This window comes from Bos taurus, chromosome 23 (assembly GCF_002263795.3).
Source record: "Bos taurus isolate L1 Dominette 01449 registration number 42190680 breed Hereford chromosome 23, ARS-UCD2.0, whole genome shotgun sequence".
NCBI classification, from domain to species: Eukaryota; Metazoa; Chordata; class Mammalia; order Artiodactyla; family Bovidae; genus Bos; species Bos taurus.
In genome coordinates, this window is record NC_037350.1 from 15,918,261 (window position 1) to 15,942,943 (window position 24,683).

The following is a 24,683-nucleotide window of genomic DNA, read 5'->3' on the forward strand; positions in this document are numbered from 1 at the left end:
AGTATCTATAAATGCTTGGTAGAACACATGGGGGTTATTATAATGAGCATGCTACATGTTTTCTCATCGAAATTAAACTTTGCAACCATTGTAAGGTAGTATGCTTAGCTTGGAGATATTCTGAAGGCCGTTCCTGCTGGTTTTTAAACTGTACAGCACACGAGCATCTGGAGTACTGTTTGTTCTGCCGCCTGTAATAACTGTCAACTGAGCAAAACGCCCAATCTACAAGTGAGAATTATGTTTTATTTGCTGAACAAAACTGAGGACTTGGGCTCAGGACACAGCATCTCAGATAACTCCGAGAGGCTGCTTCGAAGAGGTGAGGGGGGAGGGCCAGGATGTATAGGCGTTTTTGCAACAAAGACTAGGTATTCAGAACATCAAAACATTACTGTAAAAGAAAAACCAGGTATTTAGAGTTAACGAATTTAGTGTTTTTCTAGGTATGGGAAGATGCAAGAGTCTGGGTTCACTGAAATCCTTTGCTATCTGGAGCCAGTATCCTGTGCTTCTCATTCTGCGTCTTCTCAGGGTGCACAGTCGGGGTGGCTGTCATGTGATGGCTTAATGGCTGTGACATTCTTTTTTCACTGATATGGCAGGCAGGATTTCTCATTTACACACCTGATACTTACTGAATGTCTTATTATCTGCCTGGTACTGTGGTACTCTGTGAGGGGCTTTGTAAGTTATCTGATTAAATGCTCCAACCTTCCTAAGTAGATTTCCTACGTTTTACTGAGTAAATTGAGGCTCTGACAGGGTTAAACATCTTGCCTAACTTTATACCAGTTAGTGGGTTATCAACTCTTATCTGCCTCAGGCCTTTTAGGCTCCAGAGTCCATATTTTCTTTACTTGGCTATTCATAAATGTTGTAGTAAAGCTCATTTAATAATACAGTTTAAGGAAGGAGGAATGGTAGCTGACCAACAGAAATGTGAAGAAAACAGACCACATTAAAACCACTGCTTCACGTGTTTACTGCGGCATATCTAAGTGGCCAAAGGACATATGAAGTAATTCTCCTTGAAATCAAAACTACCAGGTGCTGAACAAGTTTGAGTCTACCAATAGTTTAAGACAGACCTTAACACCATCTTATATACTATAAAAAGAAACTATACTTCAGAGAAAGCAACAATGAATTCAGGCCTTCACTTCAATAAAAGACCACCTTAGTTCATACCTGCCTTCTGGTCCATCCTGAGAGCAGGTCTACGCTTCTCACTACCTCTCATCACCACCACGAACAGACAGTGAGACTTGGGCATTAATTCTAATTTTAAGAATGCGCATTTTACTCAGGAGACCCAATTCAAAAGAACAAACAAAACTTTCTCAGTCTGAGAATAAAGAAGTTACCTAGTTTATATCAAGTAGGCTACAAATATGCCAATTACTTATGTCAAGGAAACACCACTCATTTTAGTTGTGTGTGTAGTTTATTTATCTTAAAATGAGACTTTAATATGTAATGTGAAGAGCTAAGTCATCTGGTTTACAGGCTACTTTAGTCTGAAAACAGTTGGAAATGGAAGTATACCTTTAAAGGAAAGCCACCAGATGCGAGAGTGCACAAGGCACCCTACTATAATCACGTGACTGACACCGTCTGTAATAAAAGCACCAAAAGGGTTAGATGTGGGTCTGTATTTATTTTTAAAGAATCTTTTTATAGTGAAAATGAGCCACAATGGCTGCTTTGTTATGTATATTTACTATGATATTGGTTCTGTTTTATTGATCAGTTCTCAATCCTGAGGCTTATACCTGGGGTAATCACGCTTTATTCATTTGTGAATGAGAGTCCACAACTGAGGTGAAAACAGAATGAGGTCCTGGTGGACAAGGCTGTAATTCTTTCTAAGTTAATGACGGTAATGTAAGCCTGATACCTAAGCAGTGTGCATTCAGAACACGCATACCTGATAGCAGGTCAGGAAAAGAGAACAGGGATTCCAGTTTAAGGGGGGAAAACTGAGAAGTCATAACTACCCCAAAGATGAGAAGGAAACCACAAGACAAGCACCCGATTCTTCTGTAAAAAGGAAACGAGCCAGTCCCTTGGGGCTGACACACCAGCAGTCTCGGCCCACTGTCATCCTGCCTCTGTCAGAGCTCTTTACCACTATCTAATTTCATGGAAAAGTAGACATCTCCAAACAAAAAGAGTGCTAGTCAGCAAAAGAAAGAGGTCTTATCAGCACGGAACTTAATAAGGAAAAGTTTTCATTTGTGCCTTGCACAATTTTTGAAAGCCATTATTGCTATTCAATTTTTGGTATTTACTACAGTACTGGGTGCAGAGCTAACAAAAGAAAAGCTTACTGAATAAACAAATTATGGGATGAATGAACCAATAATCAGTGATTTCTCGAGAGCTCAAATTCCATTACAGTGACCCTTCTAGGCAGCACCAGAGGGGTTCAGCATAAGCCACAAACATGCTTGATCTGCTGCAAAGTACATCCATTTTTAAGAAAGTAATGCTCACATGAGGCAAAACTTGGAGGTCATCATCCCAAACTATCATATGCCAGCCTACACTAAGGTAAGTATCAAAAACTCGAACTGCTCAATGTTTAATTAACCAAAGGTTCCTTTTAGGTCCCTCAAAAGAAAAAAATGTGTGTGAGGAGTATGTGGAATACTCATTTTTAGATGAATGAAAAAACAGAAATCACAATCAGTATAAACTAATAACTAAACAATAGTGGAATAACAAAATGTCAATTTGACTGTTTTGGCACAGAGTGGTCCAAATGGTTTGCTCATATTTGTTAAAATCAGAACTGAAATACATGAGGCTTACAAAAGAACAGATAAAGCGGTTCTTGCACAACAGTCCAGTGGATCGTAAAGTTCTGACCCCCGAGTTCCACTGATCAGGCTGTGCAGCCTCAGGAGCGCAGTCGGGTAGACCTGAAGTAGTCCTCACGGGAGGGTCCCTCCGCTTGACACGTTCACTCCACACCCCGGCACAAGTGGTCACTGTGGGACTTTATGACTTGCTGTCTCCTTTTTCCTCTGGTGTTGTTTCCCAGACTGGCTTCTTGATGTGTTCTGGCAACTGTTCTAATCTTGTCTAGAGAGAAAAACAAAATTATAGTATAATGGACTTAACTGAACTCTTCAGCCACAAACTGAAAGTATTCATTCTCTTCCCTCAAGGCCTCTGACCTTTTTCTTTTACCCCCTCAACTTGTTGCAGGACTTTGAAACAAAGAGAAGGAAACTCAATGGCAGATAAACTCTCACATACATAATCTGCTGCTCCTCGGTGATCTCCAGCGACCACCAATCAATGTGGAACCTGTGTTGAGACAACTGCTGAGAGGAAGGGAGGCGTCACAAGTTGCTCTGGGAGGATGTGGGCTGCAGTCTGCTGAGCTGCCCCCACTGCTCTGGGGGCGCGGGGGGCAGGCAGAGAGCCCAACCACTGGGACAAGTCTCCCTCCAGGTCCTCCCCTCCACCGGGGCAGCTGCAATCAGGCGGCAACGTATCCACACAACAATACAGATCTCCCCGCAACTGAGACAGAAATTCAAGCCATACCTTTGTAACTTCCATGGCAACTCCCTCAGGTAAGTTTCGCTGAATATATTCCAAGTAGACATCTGCTGTACTTCCAGTGAGATGTTCTAACTAAAATTTCAAACATGCTATGCTGTTGAAGTAGAAATTTTAAGAGTTGCGGGGCGGGGGGGGAGGGGGGGGGCAAAATCAGCAGTCATTTCTTCATTAGTGAAATCTTCAGAATCCCAATTTATAGGAAAAAAGTGTAGATCCTCTGGTTGAACTGGGGCAACATTACTTCCAAACGCCTTAATGTCAGGGCTCCATGAAACCCAGATGGCAAACACGGTATCGAAACAGCACAAGAATGTCACAAAACAACTCAAAAGCAAACAGAAAACTAAATTATAAGACAGTGTAAGATTTTCTGTATGCTCTATGGTGAGGTGAATAAAATTGTGGATTTTTCTTTTTCATTTAAGGGTAGGGCAGTGTCTTAATACAATGCCTAGTACAGAGCTTCTCATATAAAAGATGCACAAACACTTGTTTTAATAACATTTACCAATCATTTATCGTGTGACAAAATAGTCTAAGTGCTTTAGATAAACATCTCATTTAATCCTCACATTAACCTTGAGAGATGAGTCCCATTATTATTTCCAATTTAGAGATGAAGGACTTGAGTAAGGCACAGGCCGCAACGCCAGCAAATGCTAGTGCTTGGACCTGGCTGGCGGACCCCAGATCCCATGCTCTTCTCAACCACAGGGCTGTGCTGCCCCGGGTGGCTGCACAAATGAATGATCATCAATGAATGAAAAACCTTAATGTTGGCTATCATGGATGTGGAGAATTCAGTGAGGATGAGAAAAGAATTATTAGAGCTGTGTGAAAACTTGGCTAGAGTTTCTGAAATATAAGCAAAATTATTCCAACGCTAGCTTAGTGTATAAAAATCAGTCAACACAGGGACTTCAGTCAACATAGGGACTTCACTGGCTGTCCAGTGGTTAAGAATCTGCCTTCCAACACAGGGGATGTGGGTTCAATCCTTGGCACTAAGGTCCCATATGCGACAGGGCAACTAAGACCGCTGTAACTAGAGAGAAGCCCGTGCACCACAATGAAAGATCCTGCATGCTGCAACTAAGACCTGTCACAGCCAGATAATTAAAACAAAAAACAAAGAAACTGCCTGTAGTTTCTTATTAAAAATACTAGTCAACATAATGTGCACTCCTGAGTTAAATTCTGAACTACTTCGAAAAGGGTTTCCTTGGTGGCTCAGACAATAAAGAATCCACCTGCAATGCAGGAGACCTAGGTTCAATCCCTCAGTTGGGAAGATCCCCTGGTGGAGGGCATGGCAACCCACTCCAGTATTCTTGCCTCGAGAAACCCATGGACAGAGGAGCCTGGCGGGCTACAGTCCATGGGGTCACAAAGAGTTAGGTACAACTGAGCGACTAAGCAAACACACTCTGAAGGATGGCTTTACTTCAATATTTTTCTATCACGTTCCTTCCATAAACACACAAAAACCACTCATCTTCTCTACAACTATTGGACATGGACTGACTGAAAGGAAGCCCACAGGCCAAGTTAAGGGAAAGTTATAATGTGCTCATGTGAAATTTGGGGCATTAAAAAAAAAGCCTGAATATCTGAAATAAACTCACCTCTAAACATCTATAAAGTGTTCTCATTTCATACTGAACTCTGTGCTTCTTGAAAATATGCACTGATTTGAGAAGAGTAAATCGTTCTATTTTCCTTGGAGGTTCATGTCTGGAAAATTAATGGGCAAAGCAACACACTTAAGTGATGTTAAAACCTGAGTCACTGATATCAAAGCATGATTCCACAATCTTGTAGGTCAGGCTCATGCTCAATTATAGGCATTAACTATCATTTACAGACTTCCATTTGTTAAGACTGTCATCTCTAACGACTGCTGCAATAAAACTTAGGCCAAAATAAACCCACAGACAGCAACAGGAACATTTGCCACAGACCCAAAAAACAAGCCTTGGCAGGCAAGTGCTCGTGCACACACACACGACTCTGGCTTTCACACCGTTGAGGACCTGCATAGACCAAATGTATGAGCTGGGGGAGCAGCAGCGTGTGTTGGACGCAGCTGTGGTATCTGCTGTGTGCATTACAGACACATTGGTAAGCACAAACTATAGTCTGTTAGAGGAAATGCGCGTGTTCCTTCAGTTTTGTTAGAAGGCAAGACTGGCAAAGCTCCAAATGGGCCTCGTTCAGCATCAGAGAGCAGATGACAAGACAAAGGAGGTATAGTTACACTTGACCCTGCAGAGACGTCAAGGCCATATGAAGCTCACTCTGCTCATGCATCCAAGTATTGGGTTGAGCGATGTTTCTTAAGGCAGTTTTAAAACAATGGATATAATAGCAAAGATCATCAAATCCAAAAAGTCTGAAAAACTGTGTGTTCACCTAATCCACCTCCCTGCCCCATGGAGATTCCAGACACACAGGCTTCTTGGGACTCCTATGTCCATGCCATTTCTAGAGAAAGGATTCCTTCATTTTCCTTGTTCACTCATTCTAGTATTTTAAAATTCTGGTAGACAGGAAGGAATGATTCTGCTTAGAATAACAAACCTCAACTCTCTCCATCATGAGTTTCTGTCCTATTTTAAGAGCTCAGACCTAGCTGGGACTGGCACCATTTTCCTGACTGTGTTATAGCTGCTAACAGGTCAGATTAAGAAATTTCATACTTACACTTTAACAGAGATACCAAGTTCTTTAGCAGCAAGCACTGCAAAATATTCGTAACTGTCCAATACAGCCTTATCATGGCCTTTTACTAAAACTGACAGGCGCTTATATAATGTGTCCGGTTCATCAGAAATGGTTATCTGCAATTTTAAAACCAAGAAGAAAAGCTTCAGTCATGGTTCCTCTAATATTTATACTGGAAAATTTAAAATACTATCCTCAACTGAACAACTTCACAGTTTACTTAAGTGGGGAGAAAAACGCATCTTTAAATATCTAGATACGACTACATTCAGATTCCAGAATGACCCTTAAGAATCAGTTATAATACAGTTTGAATCAAAAGGATTTTCAAGCAACCTACAAAATCACCAATGGAACCCTTTAGCTTAAGTTACTGAACCTCAAATACACAACAGGAAAGGACTTAGGGGTTTGTTAATAAAACTAGCCTGGTCAGAAGAACTGGACTGAGAATTAAACTCTCCCATTTCAAGCTGAATCACAACAGGCAAGTCATATACTAACCTCATTGCACTTTAGTTTTCTTATATATAAATAGGACAATACCTGTGCTATAGTTCATGGCATTTCTGCTGGGAACAAGTAAGAAAGCACAGATTTAAGTGCTTATAAATTATAAACATCATTAAACAAAAGCGAGCTATTGCTACTCATCTTCTTTTTATTAGGTCTATCCATGTTTATTTAGCCTGCCCTAATAGAAAAATGACTCATTTCTAATCAAAATGACTGTACATTTAACTTCTACCTCTTCTACCCTAATACTTACAGATGTTAAAATAATGGGTTTGACATTTCTGACTTTCTTCCAAGAGGTGAATTACCCTCGCTTCATGCATCCATCAAACCAATAATTTATATTGCTAATCCGAGATTTCAGAGTTAAATCACTTTGCCCCTGAAAGTAGATCTACTTACTCACCAGGAAACTAGATACTCACTCGCAAGTACCCCCAAATATGGTTGTTGGAAGAACAAAAAATATTCACATACTATCCATAAGTGAAGGGACAACAGAGGGGGAATATGGCCCTAAGATGTGTAATGACTAGTCTCTATAGGGTTTTAAAAATATTTTGAATCTGTTACAAATACTAAAAATCAAAAGATTTCACATAAATATTAGAATTTCATTTCATGTGGAAAACGTAGACAATATGACATCCCTAGGTCTGATTTTCCACATAACACAAGTGGCTACAGCAAGTAGCAGCTGTCTTGCTTAAAAAGGGCACAGCCTGCCACTGTGGCCACCCCGTCACCTTTCCTTACAGGTCTGGCTCATGTAGGCATCTGGAGACTCAGCATTTATATATGCTATTAAGTGAAAACACTGAACCAGCAGTCTATTAGATATATCACGATTCCATTTTGGTGTGTGTGGTGTGCATAGATGATTATATATAGAGGTCTAGAGGGATTCATACCAAACTGTTAAAGGGGATTATTTTTTAGGGGTGGGACTGCAAGCATTTGGTTTGGAACTTGTAAGGATTTTATAAAAACTACAAATAACCCAAAAACTGGGTTGATGGAACCATGACTTTCAATGAAAGGAAACAAGGTTACACGGCTGCTCCTGGATTTTGCTTGTGATAATGCTCACTGTGAACAATAAAGCATTGTCCAGGCCCAGACTTACTGTCTTAAAATGAAAATAAAGACTTGAAGGCCACACACACACACACACACACACAAAGACGCTTCTATACTATAATACCAAGTATTCAACATCATGGATTATGACAACTCTGCACACTGTATTGAGCTAAAAGCAAAAGACTGCTCAATCCCAGTTATCTGGGGTAAATAATTTATTCAATTAGCTCTCACCCTGACAGCCTGAACGCGACCCTGAGCACTCAGGGACATCAGAGAATACTTTCCTCAGCTCACTGTGCGCCTGCCAGTATTTTAGAACACATTTTTTTTATTTGTAAAGTGTTTGGGAAACAGCCTCAAATGAATAAGGAGGAAAATTTATCACTAATGTAGCTTCTTATGCCAAGAAATAGGGAGTGCATACCGTAGGCTTGGTCAAATCCTTGGGGACATCAACGTGTAGGTTTGAAAACTGTACCCACTTCATACTGGTGCTGCTATGTGTGGAAACAAAGAGAAATCTAAGTAAAACAGCCTAAGAGTCTATTTTCTTATCAATTTAGCAAATCCAATTATATACTTACAGAAGAAAGCCATCGTTTTTGGCTATATTGCTCCTAGAACTGCTTACAGAAAAATTCTTTGAACCCTTAAAAAAAGAGGAGATGTGTATTAGAATTGAAGTCAATTTCCAAACCAGTCATTGTTTCCATTAAAACCCAAGAGGATGCTTCAAACAACAGGTTTTCTCTTTATTTTAGATGAAGATATTGGGATAACTGGGGCTTCCCAAATAGCGTAATGGCAAAGAGTCCACCTGCCAATGCAGGAGATCCTTGGGTAGGGAAAATCCCCTGGAAAAGGAAATACCAACCCACTCAAATATTCTTGCCTGGACAATCCCATGGACAGAGGAGTCTGGCGGGCTACAATTCATGAGGTGACAAAAGAGACACAACATAGGAACTAAACAAACAAAACAAACAATTAGGGTAACTGAACTGTCAAATTAGGCTTCATCAGGAAAAAAAAGAAGACAATGGTAGAGCTGATAATCAAAAAGGACTCTCAAAATACCACAGACTATCTTTTAAACTCAGGAGCAAGAATTTTTTTAAAACAAGCAATTCTCACATGAATAGCTATGAATTAAATACGTGGATATTAAGGAAAAAAACATGTGACTTCATTTGACCATTATTTTTTACAGACTAAATGTATTTCAATATAATACACATTATACTTAAATATTTTTGAGCATTAAGAAAAAGTGCCTTTATAATTTACTGGGCTGGAATAAGAATTCTAAAGTACTCTTGAAGCTTTCAGCCTTTTCCAGCATATTTATTTCTTGCTTTGGCTGGGAAAACTAGCTTATAAGTAACTAGCTATAACAACTAGCTTATAAGAAAACTGAAACACACATTGGAATTTACACCCATCTTCTATCACTCCTGTGCCTCATACTGCATCAATCCAGCATTCCCAAATCCTGTATTATCAGCTCCCCCTGGTGGAACAAAACTTGCAGTTGTAGGAAATCTATCTTACTGTATGTAACACAAAATCGGCCACTCGCTTTTTTTTTTCCTTAAGCTTTCCTGAGATTTAAAAGTGCAACCTGAGAAACTAGAAGCTTAAAAACACTTCAAAGTTGAGAATACCAGTTTAGTACAAACAAAATTAAAACAATGGAGGGTCACCTAAGTTGTTAAGAATGCCTACTCATAGCTTATTATCCTTTTCCCTCTCTTTACTGAACAAGGAGGCAAATCAAAACTTTCATAGTCTCCCTTGAATCAAGGGGGAAAAACAAAAAAGAAAGGAAATCAAGCACAACACCACCAGGTGGTAAGAGGTACAGGCCTTTCTCCACACACACTCACAGAGAAGACTGCCTCCCGTGTTTGTGGGCCAATGAGCCGAGAAGGAACGGCAAACCACTTCAGTATTCTTGCCTTGAGAACCCCATGAACAGTATGAAAAGGCAAAATGATAGGATACTGAAACTCCCCAGGTCAGTAGGTGCCCAATATGCTACTGGAGATCAGTGGAGAAATAACTCTAGAAAGAATGAAGGGATGGGGCCAAAGCAAAAACAATACCCAGCTGTGGATGTGACTGGTGATAGAAGCAAGGGCCGATGCTGTAAAGAGCAATACTGCATAGGAACCTGGAACGTCAGGTCCATGAATCAAGGCAAATTGGAAGTGGTCAAACAAGAGATGGCAAGAGTGAATGTCGACATTCTAGGAATCACCGAACTAAAATGGACTGGAATGGGTGAATTTAACTCAGATGACCATTATATCTACTACTGCGGGCAGGAATCCCTCAGAAGAAATGGAGTGGCCATCGTGGTCAACAAAAGAGTCTGAAATGCAGTACTTGGATGCAATCTCAAAAACGACAGAATGATCTCTGTTCATTTCCAAGGCAAACCATTCAATATCACAGTAATCCAAGTCTATGCCCCAACCAGTAATGCTGAAGAAGCTGAATTTGTACGGTTCTATGAAGACCTACAAGACCTTTTAGAACTAACACCCAAAAAAGATGTCCTTTTCATTCAGGGGACTGGAATGCAAAAGTAGGAACTCAAGAAACACCTGGAGTAATAGGCAAATTTGGCCTTGAAATACGGAACGAAGCAGGGCAAAGACTAATAGAGTTTTGCCAAGAAAATGCACTGGTCATAACAAACACCCTCTTCCAACAACACAAGAGAAGACTCTATACATGGACATCACCAGATGGTCAACACCGAAATCAGATTGATTATATTCTTTGCAGCCAAAGATGGAGAAGCTCTATACAGTCAGCAAAAACAAGACCAGGAGCTGACTGTGGCTCAGACCATGAACTCCTTATTGCCAAATGCAGACTTAAATTGAAGAAAGTAGGGAAAACCACTAGACCATTCAGGTATGACCTAAATCAAATCCCTTATGATTACACAGTGGAAGTGAGAAATAGATTTAAGGGCCTAGATCTGATAGATAGAGTGCCTGATGAACTATGGAATGAGGTTCGTGACATTGTACAGGAGACAGGCATCAAGACCATTCCCATAGAAAAGAAATGCAAAAAAACAAAATGGCTGTCTGAGGAGGCCTTACAAATAGCTGTGAAAAGAAGAGAAGCGAAAAGCAAAGGAGAAAAGGAAAGATATAAGCATCTGAATGCAGAGTTCCAAAGAATAGCAAGAAGAGATAAGAAAGCCTTCTTCAGCGATCAATGCAAAGAAATAGAGGAAAACAACAGAGTGGGAAAGACTAGGGATCTCTTCAAGAAAATCCGAGATACCAAAGGAACATTTCATGCAAAGATGGGCTTGATAAAAGACAGAAATGGTATGGACCTAACAGAAGCAGAAGATATTAAGAAGAGATGGCAAGAATACACAGAAGAACTGTACAAAAAAGATCTTCACGACCCAGATAATCACGATGGTGTGATCACTGACCTAGAGCCAGACATCCTGGAATGTGAAGTCAAGTGGGCCTTAGAAAGCATCACTACGAACAAAGCTAGTGGAGGTGATGGAATTCCAGTTGAGCTATTCCAAATCCTGAAAGATGATGCTGTGAAAGTGCTGCATTCAATATGCCAGCAAATTTGGAAAACTCAGCAGTGGCCACAGGACTGGAAAAGGTCAGTTTTCATTTCGATCCCAAAGAAAGGCAATGCCAAAGAATGCTCAAACTACCGCACAATTGCACTCATCTCACACGCTAGTAAAGTAATGCTCAAAATTCTCCAAGCCGGGCTTCAGCAATACGTGAACCGTGAACTTCCTGATGTTCAAGCTGGTTTTAGAAAAGGCAGAGGAACCAGAGATCAAATTGCCAACATCCGCTGGATCATGGAAAAAGCAAGAGAGTTCCAGAAAAACATCTATTTCTGCTTTATTGACTATGCCAAAGCCTTTGACTGTGTGGATCACAATAAACTGTGGAAAATTCTGAAAGAGATGGGAATACCAGACCACCTGACCTGCCTCTTGAGAAATTTGTATGCAGGTCAGGAAGCAACAGTTAGAACTGGACATGGAACAACAGACTGGTTCCAAATAGGAAAAGGAGTACGTCAAGGCTGTATATTGTCACCCTGTTTATTTTACTTATTTGCAGAGTACATCATGAGAAACGCTGGACTGGAAGAAACACAAGCTGGAATCAAGATTGCCGGGAGAAATATCAATAACCTCAAATATGCAGATAACACCACCCTTATGGCAGAAAGTGAAGAGGAACTCAAAAGCCTGTTGATGAAAGTGAAAGAGGAGAGTGAAAAAGTTGGCTTAAAGCTCAACATTCAGAAAACGAAGATCATGGCATCTGGTCCCACCACTTCATGGGAAATAGATGGGGAAACAGTGGAAACAGTGTCAGACTTTATTTTTCTGGGCTCCAAAATCACTGCAGATGGTGATTGCAGCCATGAAATTAAAAGACGCTTACTCCTTGGAAGGAAAGTTATGACCAACCTAGATAGCATATTCAAAAGCAGAGACATTATTTTGCCAACAAAGGTTCGTCTAGTCAAGGCTATGGTTTTTCCTGTGGTCATGTATGGATGTGAGAGTTGGACTGTGAGGAAGGCTGAGCACCAAAGAATTGATGCTTTTCAACTGTGGTGTTGGAGAAGACTCTTGAGAGTCCCTTGGACTGCAAGGAGATCCAACCAGTCCATTCTGAAGGAGATCAGCCCTGGGATTTCTTTGGAAGGAATGATACTAAAGCTGAAACTCCAATACTTTGGCCACCTCATGCGAAGAGTTGACTCATTGGAAAAGACTCTGATGCTGGGAGGGATTGGGGGCAGGAGGAGAAGGGGACGACAGAGGATGAGATGGGTGGATGGCATTACTGACTCGATGGACGTGAGTTTGAGTGAACTCCTGGAGTTGGTGATGGACAGGGAGGCCTGGCGTGCTGCGATTCATGGGGTCACAAAAAGTCGGATACGACTGAGCAACTGATCTGATCTGATCTGATCTGAGCCCACAATGCAGTTGTGCTGAAGGACCACAGGTCTAAGGAATATGACACTTCCTAAGGATCTTCCCCTGCTTTTAAAATCTCAAGTCTAAAGTGCTCTTACATCCACAAATGAACCTTAAGAAGTTCTTACCTTTTCTTTCCTTTCTTTTTTTGAGGGAGTGGAGCCTCTGCTCTGGGTAAATGTGTCTTAAAAATAATTCAAAATTTCAACCTCTAACGCTACCTGACTTAACGACAGTGGTTCTCAAAGTGTGGTCTAAAGACCTCTGAGGGACTTCTGAGACACTTTCAGAGGTGGCTCCTGAGGCTAAACTTATTTTTTTATAATAACAGTAACATGCTATTTTCAGCTTTCCCACTCTAGTCTCTCATCAAAGTACAGTAAAGTTTTCCAGAGACTGTATGACCTCTGACATAGTAAGAGACTGCAGAAGCAGCTAGAGAAGCTGTTTTCTATTAAGCCAGACATTAAAGAGGTGTGCAAAAACATAAAACATACCACTCCTCTCTCTCAATTTGTTTTGGAAAATCTAGCTGCTTCCCATAAAATCGCTAATTATGTTAACATGTAATGAGTTTATTTGTATTATTTTTAATTAAGGATTTTTAAGATTCTCGTTGTATTTTCTAATAAGCTAAAAAATCGATAGCTTAAAAAACACAAAACCCAAAGCTCTTTGGAGTCCTTAACTATTTTTTTAAAAAAACTTCTTCTACTGTATGGGGTGTAGCCGATTAACAATGTTATGACAGTTCAGGTAACAGCGAAGGGAGCAGAGGGGTGCTGAAGCCAAGAACGAACCGCTGCTTGAATTTTTTGCCTTTTCTCCAAAAAACCCAGCAGAGGATAGTTAACCCACTCCTCTGACTTCAGCGACTGTCATCTGAGTCTCAGAAACCTGGGTATCAGGAAGGTATCCCAAACTGATTCCGTAAGAAGCGTCTAAACTCTCAAGCTACCAAATTTTCGCGAGGTGTAGCTTCCTGACTTCTCTGAGCCTATTTCGCAAACGTGAAAAGCGGGGTCTGCAACATTCGCTGTCCAATATCCTTTCCACTTCTGACAGTCTACTCTTCTCGTTCCTGTCTCTGCCCTGACTCATTAACTTCTGTTTTATCCTGAGAGAATTCGAGATAAAATCAGCCCTTTTCTCGCCACCTTCTTCCAAACAGCGGGTCAAGGTGCGAAATAAATATCGCAGAAAATGGGAAGAATGACAAGTGGCAATCAGACGTAATGGTAACTGTCCCTGTTAGGCCGCCTAATCCGCGTAGCGCGCTCCTTACCTGCCAGAGACGCCGGCCCAGGGCCCCAAACACCGCTCGCACCGCCATCTTGCCGTTCCCGCTCCCCAGGATCGCTTCCGGGGTCACAGAGGCGTCCTCTGACCATAGAGTTCCGCAGAAGGAGAGAGTGTATCCTTGTGTTCCGGCACAGGAACAACCATAGAGACGTGATTCCACGCTCTCTTAGAGTGAACACAGCCGGCTTCCTTCAGGTCCTAACCTGGCTCATCCGCCTTCTTATTATAGCTTCAGCTTGTATCTAGGTAGTTACCGAGTTCCGTCAGCGCTTTCCTCTTGAAATCGTTTGTCCTTTGCAGTTCCTGTTTTGTTGGAGGTAAAAATAACCACACGCTTGGAACAAATGTATTGACAGTGGTTATCTCTGAGTTGATGGTTGATTGATAGTTGATATTTCTATTATAACGGAGCAAAGTGTTTGTGTGCCTGTGGCTCGCAAAAAAAAAAGCAGACTGACAGTGGGAGGTTGCAGGGAGTAAGGATTTATTGCAGAGCGCCAGGCAAGGGAGTATGAGCCACACCTCAGATCCAGTCCATGTTTGTCTTTGAGTTAGGGTTTTCTTGTCTGTCTGTTTTTTTAAAGGGGAATAACCAGGAGGCTGGGTTTAATCGTCTTTTGAGTCATAGTTTTGAGAGTCAGAATTTCTCTGGTTTAGGATTCCCTGGTCAGGTGGTCCACGATTTGGGGTCTGATACTCACGTTGCCCTGGAGAAACAATCAACGTTTGTAACTTAGAGGTGACAGCTGTAACAGCAATAGCCTTGGCAGGCTGCCCAGTGTCCTTTTCAGAATCAAGCTCCCTCTTTTCAGTTGTGACATTCAAAGTTGGCTGGTCCCTTTTAGCCAGTGGAGTTTTCCTAGAGCTCTCCAACTCTTGCTGCTTCTAAAGCACCTGTCTCTCTTCTGGGACGGCTCCTCAACCTGCCTCTGCTGCCTTGAACAAGCTGAGTGAAGGTTCTGCAGCAGCTCATGATGGTGACATTACAGCCTGCAAACAACATTTCCCTGTGTTACTAATTGGATCCTCACAAGATGATGTACATTTTATCCGAATTTAATAAGTGAGGAGACAGGCTCAGAGATGAAATGACTCAGAGTCATGTGGTGAATTTGAACCAATAACCAGCTTCAACATCCTAGTTCAATGCCTTTTCCACCCCTGCGGCACCTCTGGAGTTGACTCTGTGATAAGGTCCAGTTCTACTTAAGTCTCTAGGATGTGAGGCATAGGGGTCACTGCTTCCCTATGCTCCTGCAAGAAAGGAGTTTGTTTTTTAAGACTGAGATGGCCTTTCCTACTCCTGAAACTGGAAAAGTGGGCTCAAAACAGCCTTGGGAACTGGATGCCCTCTCCACCCCTCTGGCCAAATATGGTCTCTTTATGGATGGCCTTTGCTTACACATTGTGTCTGCTCCCTCAGATTTCTGCCTTGCATGTGACTGCTGCTTGCCGCTTTGGCTCACCAGGTTTCTCCATTCATACTCTACAATATGGGAATTGGATTTGGTCCCCTTGTTTTCCAGGGCTAAACTGTGTCATCAAACAGACTGTGGCCCTACTAACTTTTGGTTAGGTGCCAGCCCTGTACCAATTAGCTGGGGGCAAGGTGGGAGTCATTGTGTGGGGCCAACTGGGGTTTCGCCAACAGTGGGGTTGTGGACAGGGTCTTTTGGTATGGTGTGTAGGCATAGACAGTGCAGGTTTTTTGTTTTGACACATTAAAGTTCTTAGTTTATTAGCATGGACAGTGTTCTGAAGCTTGGCCAGTCCATTATAAGTCTCTTCCCTTTGGTGGCTCAGATGGTAAAGCGTCTGTCTACAATGCGGGAGACCTGTGTTCAATCCCTGGGTCAGGAAGATTCCCTGGAGAAGGAAATGGCAACCCACTCCAGTACTCTTGCCTAGAAAATCCCATGGACGGAGGAGCCTGGTGCAGGCTACTGTCCATGGGGTTGCAAAGAGTCTGACATGACTGGGCGACTTTACACTTTCACTTTCTCTATGAATTAACCCTTCAAACCTCTGAACTAGTGTAATTGAACAGGAGATCAAGTGATTCTAGATGGTTGATGCAAGTCTACCTTGCTTTATATCCAGGAAAAATAAGTGTGTGCATCAAATATTTCTAAATTAAATCATACTTTGATTGCACCGGTTGTGCTGTTTTAAAAGACAGCCCTTCTCCCTTGATTGTGCTGGTTTCATGGTTATACACTTATCTCCAAACTCATCAGGTTGTACACAATAAATATCTATAGCGTTTATGTGTCAAACGTGCCTTTAAATAAAGTGGTTGGGAAAAGAAGAAATATCAAGACCGTCAAAAATAAAATTACAGAAGCAGCGGAAGTAATGACCCCAAACAGCCCAAAGAGCGATCCGTGTTGTATGTTAAGGGTGTGTGTGCTGCAGTGTAGATCAAGCATATGTGACTGCTTGGCCTTTACATTCAAAACAGAAACATTAAACACATCCCTTGAGGGATGGCTGGAGGATAGATTTTTTCAAGATTCTCTCTCATGTAAAGTAATAATCAGTCCTTTGGCTCTCATATACAGGGATATCTGAGACTCAAAAATCTATTATCTAAATAATAAGATATTAATTAATATTAGATTAATAATAATATATTATCCAGATTCTTAACATGACTTCCTAATTATGTTTTGCTTATGTCAACATTAAAACTCAGCCTCAGTCTCCAGCTGGCTGGCTATGACCAAGGAAGGTAGACTGGAGGCCCGTGGAACTAAGAGTTGACTTTAGGTAAACTCAGAAGAGGTTTTATGTACACATACACGCACGTAGATAAGCATACCTGGAAGATTAGAGATAGTCAATTTAACAAATAGTTGCTGAGCACCTATTGCAAATTGCTGTGACTATGTGGGTGATGGAGAAGGCAATGGCACCCCACTCCAGTACTTTTGCCTAGAAAATCCCATGGAGAGAGGAGCCTGGTAGGCTGCAGTCTATGGGGTCGCTAGAGTCGGACACGACTGAGCAACTTCACTTTGACTTTTCACTTTCATGCATTGGAGAAGGAAATGGCAACCCACTCCAGTGTTCTTGCCTGGAGAGTCCCAGGGACGGGGAAGCCTGGTGGGCTGCCGTCTATGGGGTCGCACAGAGTTGGACACGACTGAAGCGACTTAGCAGCATGTGGGTGATGGTGAGATGGTTCAGTAATAGTAATAAACCATGAGCTTTGCTCTTCCCACTGGTGGACTTGGATCTGTTCCCAAGACACTGTATGTTTTTTTCAAGTATTAAATGCCTTGGCATGCAGGCAGGAATGATGTCACAGTCCTCTTTGTCCACTCAACTCCCCCATGTGTAATACAGCATAGAATAGTGCCTGCTAGATTTGTAATGAATGAAAAACTTAAAATCTTCAGATTGGACACCTGAGCCTCTGGAAGCAGAATTTAAATGTCCAACACTGGCTAAACGCACAGTGTTTGTAAAGGAAGAGCTGTTTTCTTTGGTACAGGACCAGAATTGCCCAAATTAAAAGTATAAAATCCCCAAAGCATATAGAGGATCAAGGTCTCGAACAGCTATGCCCCACTTAAATCAAGTTCTGTATAAAATCCAGAATTTCAGATTTCTTCCGAACTTTGCTGTTGAGTATTAAAAAGTAAACACACCTTTTAGAATTTGGAAATTGAGATTAGCCATGCCTATAAATCAGGGTGGGCTGGATTTTGTTGGCGGTTCCTTGTGAGATAACTCGTGTATTACTGAACTGCCTGAAATGGCACTGTGACTGCTGCGGGTTAGAGACCATCAACCCTTCACATGGCTCATCCACTGCTTGGAGAAGCAGAAATGTTCAGCTTGGCCTCCAGAGTGGGGGTGGGGGCACTTATATGAGCATTAGATCTGATCAACACCCCTCTAAACCGGTCTCTAGAAACCAGCTAATGGTAAATTAGCATTGAGAAGTCACTTCAGCAGCTAAAAAAGAAGGAATGTTAAGCCAAATGAAACTCAAAAAGATAACATTTTATTTTCAGAGCAGCTGATGCAATATTGAATCAGGTTTTCACAAATAAATATGACAGTGTCTATTTGGTTACATCTCTGATGAATGCCTATCTATAAGAACTGTAATAAATTTCTGAGGAGGCTAATGGCTGGAAACTTTTAAGTAAAATTCTCCTGGCTTTCTGAAAAATAGTATTGTGGCAATTTAAAAAAAAATGCTCATCACTCAGGGGGAACCAACCTAGAATGCCCTAGTTGTTTTTGTATTTTAAGGAATGCAACTTTTGAGGACAAGTCTATAAAACATCTTTATTTATTTGTTACATATGATGTTTAAATATAACTTTGCTTTCAAGCTTCAAACTTTTTTGTTAAACCCCTGGGAAAATAAGACTTTTGGTTCACCTTAACAAAAACTGACCTAGGAAGAAACATTTTTAGCAAAATGTATTATAAAATTCACTAGAAAATACTGTCCTCTTTTTTTGCCAAAATGTTACATAAAATCCTTATTAAAAATACACACGTTACAAAAGAAAAAGGTATGAATATGCTATACATAGTGCTTTTGATATGGACCAAGGGACCTGCATTCCCGGGGAAAATACAGTGAAGCACATTAGATATTATGATGTCAACTAAAAATAGTGCAAACCGGAATAAATTACATCCTAACATGGCAAGGCATGCAAAACATTTCCTGCGAATAGAACACAACGAAGCCAGAACAGGAAGCAATCACAACCACCATTTAAAAATGTTTTCGTTTTTATTACATTAATTTTTTTCAAAAATACTTTTCTTTACAATAGAACTCCTAGAAAATATTTACAACCTTCCTCTAATAAAATAGAACAGCAGTTAAATATATTTGAAAATAAGATGGGTTTTTCCATAAAATATATCTTTTAACTTTTTATATACAAGCTTTCTCAAAGAGGTCTAAATTCACTAATGAAAAACTATCTGATAGTAAACAGTAACGGGTTGAAGACATAAACCATCGGGAAGAAAAGTTCTTTGGGGTAAGGAGAGATGGGGGTGGGGAACTAAAACACAACACGTACATGCAGGCAGAATCATTTCAGAAAAAAAAATAAGTGCAATATTGTACTATGAAGTCAATCCTCTACGCTAATACTGTGAAGAAAAAAACTAATTCAGCAAAGTGAACTGTCTCGTCAAGGAGGAGTTCTTTGGTTATTTCAAGTCAAAAATGCTTAAGGTATACTGCATGGAAAGTCAAAACTAAATTGTGCATTATATTTTTGCCTTGGCAACTCAGTTTATTTTAATGTTTTAAACTGGAACAGCCGGGCAAATCTCCAAGCAGAATGCATACATTTGCTTTATAAACATTTTTCCTGGGTGTCTGCTCCTTTGCCAGATAAACTTTCAGAGATCCACAGAACCCTTCCAGAACACTCTCATATACCCACGTGTGGAGGGAAGTAGTCACTGGGCAGATGGGATCAGCTGGTATTACACTTAGTACGGTTCTCAAATAGTTCTGCCACAAAGCTGATGCCCTGCCCAGGCAGTTCTGAACTCAAACACAGAATAACTTGTCAGAAATGGCAGCAAATGACACATTATTTCCCTCCCTAAAAAAAAAAGGTAAAGGAAACTTGCAAGACCTCTTTTTTTCTGAGAACAGAAATGATGGCATGAAAGGAACCATTGTATTGATCTTCTGTCCATGGCTTTCCTGAGATTCAGAGGACACTGCCTGCGTGGGGCCGCTGTGGGTCGTGGCTGCCCGCTAAACGCTTTTGCAGAGACAACGTAAACGATGCTTTGTTCCTATCCTCATCCTTCCACTGACATCCTCCTTCACGTCAAGCTAGTTACTGTGTCAGCAAAGTGCCCTGGCAGGGTTGCCACGCCTGCAGGAGCTGGGGCATCAGCCTACCTGGGGTGGGGGAAGGCCGGAAAGCCCCCTGCTCAGAAGTCACCAGCCAGACGCGTCAGCTCTGAGCTGGGACTGCATTCCAGTCTGAAGGCGTGCACTCGTTTGCCCTGACGGAGGCCAGAGAGCAGTCTGACTCAGCTCAAAAGCCTGAGCTGAAAGCCATTTTTGAAGGATTACAGGTTTAATACCGTCAAGTACAAACAGCAGCCCTGCCGGCAGGGACAGGAGGCAGAGCAGAGTTATGTCGCTTGGAGAATTCTAGAAGAGCTTTGGTAAATGACTTTAATGAAAAATTCACTGTTTGAATGCAAACAATGGAGCCAAAGGGGCATCTGAAACTGTTTTTGTTGGCCTTTAATGCTATTTCCCTTGTATTCACCATCAGATTTGCTAGAAAACCCAGAGTTAGGAAAACTCAGAGTTAGCGTCAAAGTAAACTTCAGTCCTGCACAGATGCGTAGCAGCAGAATCCCAGTGAATCAGGTTTCATAGTGCTTCCAAGTGGCACAGAGTAACTTGGAACCCCACAGACCATTAACAGTGTGGCAAAAAGGAACGGGCTCTTCTGAGCTAGTTTTTGGGCAGAAGAAGACTGCTTGGCATTCTAGATACTTTAATCTGTGCTCCTTGACTATCTTCCCCTAAAAACAACCCTGGCAACTTAATAGTTGGGGTTATTTTCCTCTAGACGGACTTGCAGTCAGTCAGCTCAGGCCAAAGTATGCCTCTGCCAATTGGTGAATTGGAGTCAACCGGTCCTCAGGGAACTGGGAAGAGGACACGCTTGCTCTATGAACCACCTTCTCAGTAAACCACTGTCTGGGAGGGAAAGCCTGAAATGATACAGTACTCAGTTTTTAGAGCCAGGCTGAGTGATGGGCAGGGCAGGCAGAAAAATTATTTTTACATTTGGTCAACTCTTCCAATGATGTGTATGCTGGAAGAAAGCCGTGGAACACAAGGCTGACTTTGCTCACTGGAAAGCTACTTCCTAGCAGGGTCTCCCAGCAAAGATGCCAAGTTCACTGCCAACTGTGGAATGAGGTCAACACAAAAATGACTGTTGGTGGGGAAGGATGGTCCAAGACCCCAGCAGAAAGAAAGCAGCCTGCTTTACACACACACAAACACACACACACACACTCGCTCACTCACGCAAGCTTTGGGACAGAAGGCAACCAGGATGGTTGGCATCTAAAAAGCAAAAGAACATGAATGTCAAGTTCATTCCCAGCCAGGAATGAGTTCTTGGGAATGTAGCCTAGCCCAGATGAAACACATCTTAAAGTAGAATTGTGCCAATTATTTATTCCCCCCAACCGCCCATAAAAACAATTGTTTTTAAATAAAAGGAAAAGAAAAAACCGATTTGTTTCTAAACCTGGAAAAAAAAAAGACCACTTTTTAAACAGGTAGTTTAAAATGATTACAAAACAAGCGGGCAGTCCCAGTGTCCTGATGAAGGAGGCTGGAGGCTGTGGGTTTTCGCTGTCTCAAAGCGACACGCGGGGCCTTTAGAGTTCCGTGTCACCCTGAAGCAAAACTGAAGCCTGATCATCCAGGAGGAGACCGGTGTCCACAACCTCGGCCTCTGCCATGACGCCTCCTAGCTGCTGGACGACGTCGTCATCGAGGAGGTCCACGTCCTTGATGGGTTTGATCAGACTCAGCTGGTCCAGGGGCAGCAGCCCCTGCGGCCCCACCGGCCCCGTAGTCCTCTCGATTGTGGCTGCCATCTCGGCCGCGAACGCCGCCTTCTGAGCTTTCTGCCTCTGCTGTTCCTCCTGCTGTCTGTGAGTTTTCATGTGTGCATTTCGGCTTTTGATCTTGAAGAAGACTCTATAAAAATGAGAAAAAGAAGCATGAGACATTTAGAGCATCAGAGTTCTTGGAAATCCAAGGGGTCCTAAGGGAACAGTGGGTGTGTGGTCTGATGCCTGCTTTGGGGTGGTGTGACAGTGTTCTGGTCTCCTTAGCTCCCAAGACCTCCTCCCCCAGTGACCTGTCACCTCTCTTCTCTCCAAGGGAAGAAGATGGGGACAGGAACACATTTATGTGTGTTGGGCTTTCTCCCTGTGACAATGGAGGATGAATTCTCAAAGCTTTCCTGTCCACCTGTGGCCTGGGCCCACGCCCCTTTCCCTCCTTCTCTTCCCTCTTTCTATCTCCATTGCTAAGTAAGCCCTCTCAACCAACTGAGAATCCCCAAATCATGCAGCCCAGCTCCGCTGGTTCCCACCATAAAACCACCCCTCCCCTGCCTCTGGCCTCCAATCCTGTTCTTCCTGTCAAAATTCCAGGGGGTCTCTGCAGACATGGATTGCTCGTCCGTCCTCCACACTCTCCAAGTGGAGCACCGTCCCCTGTGCTCAGCCCGAGTGCTCGAGATTGCTCGCTAGTAATTGTGTGGCCAAATCCAACAGCCCCACCTCGGTCTTCACTGTACTTGACTTCTGCACCGAGCAGTCCTCTTTACCCAAGATCCCTTCTTGTTTTGGCCATCATATATCACAGTTGGTTCCTGTTAGCTTTCGAATGAGACAGTGGCTCTCAGCTGAGGGTGGGTCTGCCTCCCAGGGAGTAACGTCTGGAGATATTTCTAATGGTCACAGTTGGGTGGTGCTGGCACTTCTGGCTTTGAGTGGGGTAGAGGCCAGGGATGTCACTAAACATTCTACCATATTGAGGGCAGGCCCTCTACCCCAAACAAGGAATCGTCAGACCCAGGTTGAGAAATCCTGGGACGAGGGGTCTGCCAACCACGGTCAGTGGCCAAATCCCATACGCTGCCTGCTTTTGTAAATAAAGTTTTCTGGGAATACAGCCATGTCTCTCTGTTTATGTATCGTCTATGGCTATTTCTGCACTAAAATGGCAGAGCTGAGTAGCTGTGACAGAGACAGAATGGCCTGCAAAGCCTAAAATATTTCTCTCTGGACCTTTTCCAGAGAACATTTGTCCAGAGGTGAGGCTGCCTGTTTTAGGGGAGGGTGGGTAGCATAAATATTCATTCCTGAGCTCATAAAGGAAAAAAAGACCTGATTTGTAAGACCTGTGTCTTAGAACAGAGTTGATGAATCACCACATGACACTGAAAACTGTCTAATGTGATGAACATAATTTCAGCAGCTAAAAGAAGCATTCTGCAAACATTTGCCTGATGTTATTCTTAGTGTGGAAAACCATAAAAAATATTTTTATTTTCCATAAAATCTTAACTGGAGTTATGCTTGAAAAAGATCCCAAGCAACATAAAAACAGGACAAGAAAACAGCGAAAGTCACTGAAAGAGCCGGAAACTCTTAGTTCTGGTCGTTCTGTCCTTTGCTGCCACCTAGTGGAGTAAGGCGTTGCTGCCTGTCTGGGGGAAGTGAGCAGAGGGTGCTGGTTCCCTGCAGAAGACACTGGTTTGACCCTCTTTTCTGCCTCTCTCTTCCACCCCAGGGCAAGTAGATGGAAGTCAGACTAAGGAGGTTTCATTGTTCCAAGTAAATAAGGCTGATGGTCAATCCAGGGGCTCCCTTATTTCTTGGTGACATGAAGATGGCATCATGCCCTGGCTCTGGAGGACATCAGAGCCCCGAGGAGGGGGCCCATCCTAAATGTCTCCCCATCTCTGCAGGAAGAGAGCTGCTGGTTCCAACTCACCTCGCAGGTGCCACTGACCTAAGGCTAAGAGTACGTACTGGGCTGAGGAATAAATTAATACATGTAAACATCCTTTCAAACAATGCCAGGCAAGCACTGAGTAACTGATAAATGGAAGCAAAATGCCTGAAATATTCCATGAGGATGAATATTATAAACAGAGGTCCTCGGTGGCCTCACTCATATAACCAAGGATGTTCCCTTGGTAGAGTTCTGGCAGCTACCTGGTGGGTACCTCTCCAGGTAACCCTGCGTGTCTGCAGCATTGCAGGTTACAGGAAGAGCAACTTGGTAAGGCTCCTAAAGGAAGTCACTTGTGACAACCCCTCTTAGCAGACTCACTGAGAAATAAACTGGAATTCTATACCGGATGCTGTGGGAGGGGACTGTGTGTATCTTACCAGTGATAAATAAGCAAACAAAGCAAACCCATGGGATGGAACAGTGGTCAGACACCCAGGCTCTGTATCTGAACACTGACGGCTTCAAATCTCTGTTCTGCTCTTTCTGGGGGTGTGACCTGGGGCACATCAATTTAATTAATGTTCAGTCCTTATTTGTAAACCAAGGATAAAATAGTATCTGCATCACATGGAGTTTTTGTGTGGGGATTAGAAGAGCTCAGGCACATAAAGTATGTGACAAAATCAAGTGCTCAGTAAAGGTTAGCTGTTATTACTGCCCATTGTCAGTTTCGCCCTTTTCACTGTTTTAAATTATACTTAAAAGGGCAGAGATGACAAATAGGTTTTCTCTCATGGATCAAGTCTGATCAACTGGTTGTGCCTGCTTGAAGCATGAGGATTTAAAGGACTGAAAAGCATTGGAGTCTTAACTTAATACAGTAGCAAAGAGCGTAGCAATTGATTAGTGATGTCTGCCCCGGGTGCAGGAGTCATCAGTGGTGCTAGAAAA

General features: G+C 42.4%; 2 protein-coding genes across 14 annotated transcripts in view; both read right to left on the reverse strand.

The window, feature by feature from the left end:
• Positions 1-226: 226 nt before the first annotated feature.
• On the reverse strand, positions 227-14,264 carry MRPS10 (mitochondrial ribosomal protein S10). Of its 2 annotated transcripts, none has more exons than XM_005223435.5 (7): positions 14,199-14,264; positions 8,490-8,554; positions 8,330-8,399; positions 6,283-6,419; positions 5,205-5,313; positions 3,562-3,651; positions 227-3,090 (listed from the first exon to the last, which is right to left on the reverse strand). In XM_005223435.5, exons 1-7 carry the CDS (start codon positions 14,244-14,246, stop codon positions 3,007-3,009), a joined length of 603 nt encoding a protein of 200 aa, XP_005223492.1. In that variant the 5' UTR covers positions 14,247-14,264; the 3' UTR covers positions 227-3,006. The 2 variants fall into 2 exon arrangements, with proteins under 2 accessions (XP_005223492.1, NP_001030391.1); NM_001035314.2 differs by having other exon boundaries at positions 2,717-3,090; positions 8,330-8,402; positions 14,199-14,258.
• A 3,941-nt stretch (positions 14,265-18,205) lies between these two features.
• Positions 18,206-24,683, reverse strand: part of TRERF1 (transcriptional regulating factor 1) — a 210,301-nt gene continuing 203,823 nt past the window's right edge. For all 12 annotated transcript variants that reach the window (XM_010818254.4, XM_010818255.4, XM_024983967.2 and 9 more), the window contains one exon: positions 18,206-21,959. In XM_010818254.4, coding sequence (XP_010816556.1) covers positions 21,635-21,959 — 325 coding nt within the window. In that variant the 3' untranslated portion in view covers positions 18,206-21,634. The remainder of the gene's footprint in view (positions 21,960-24,683) is intronic.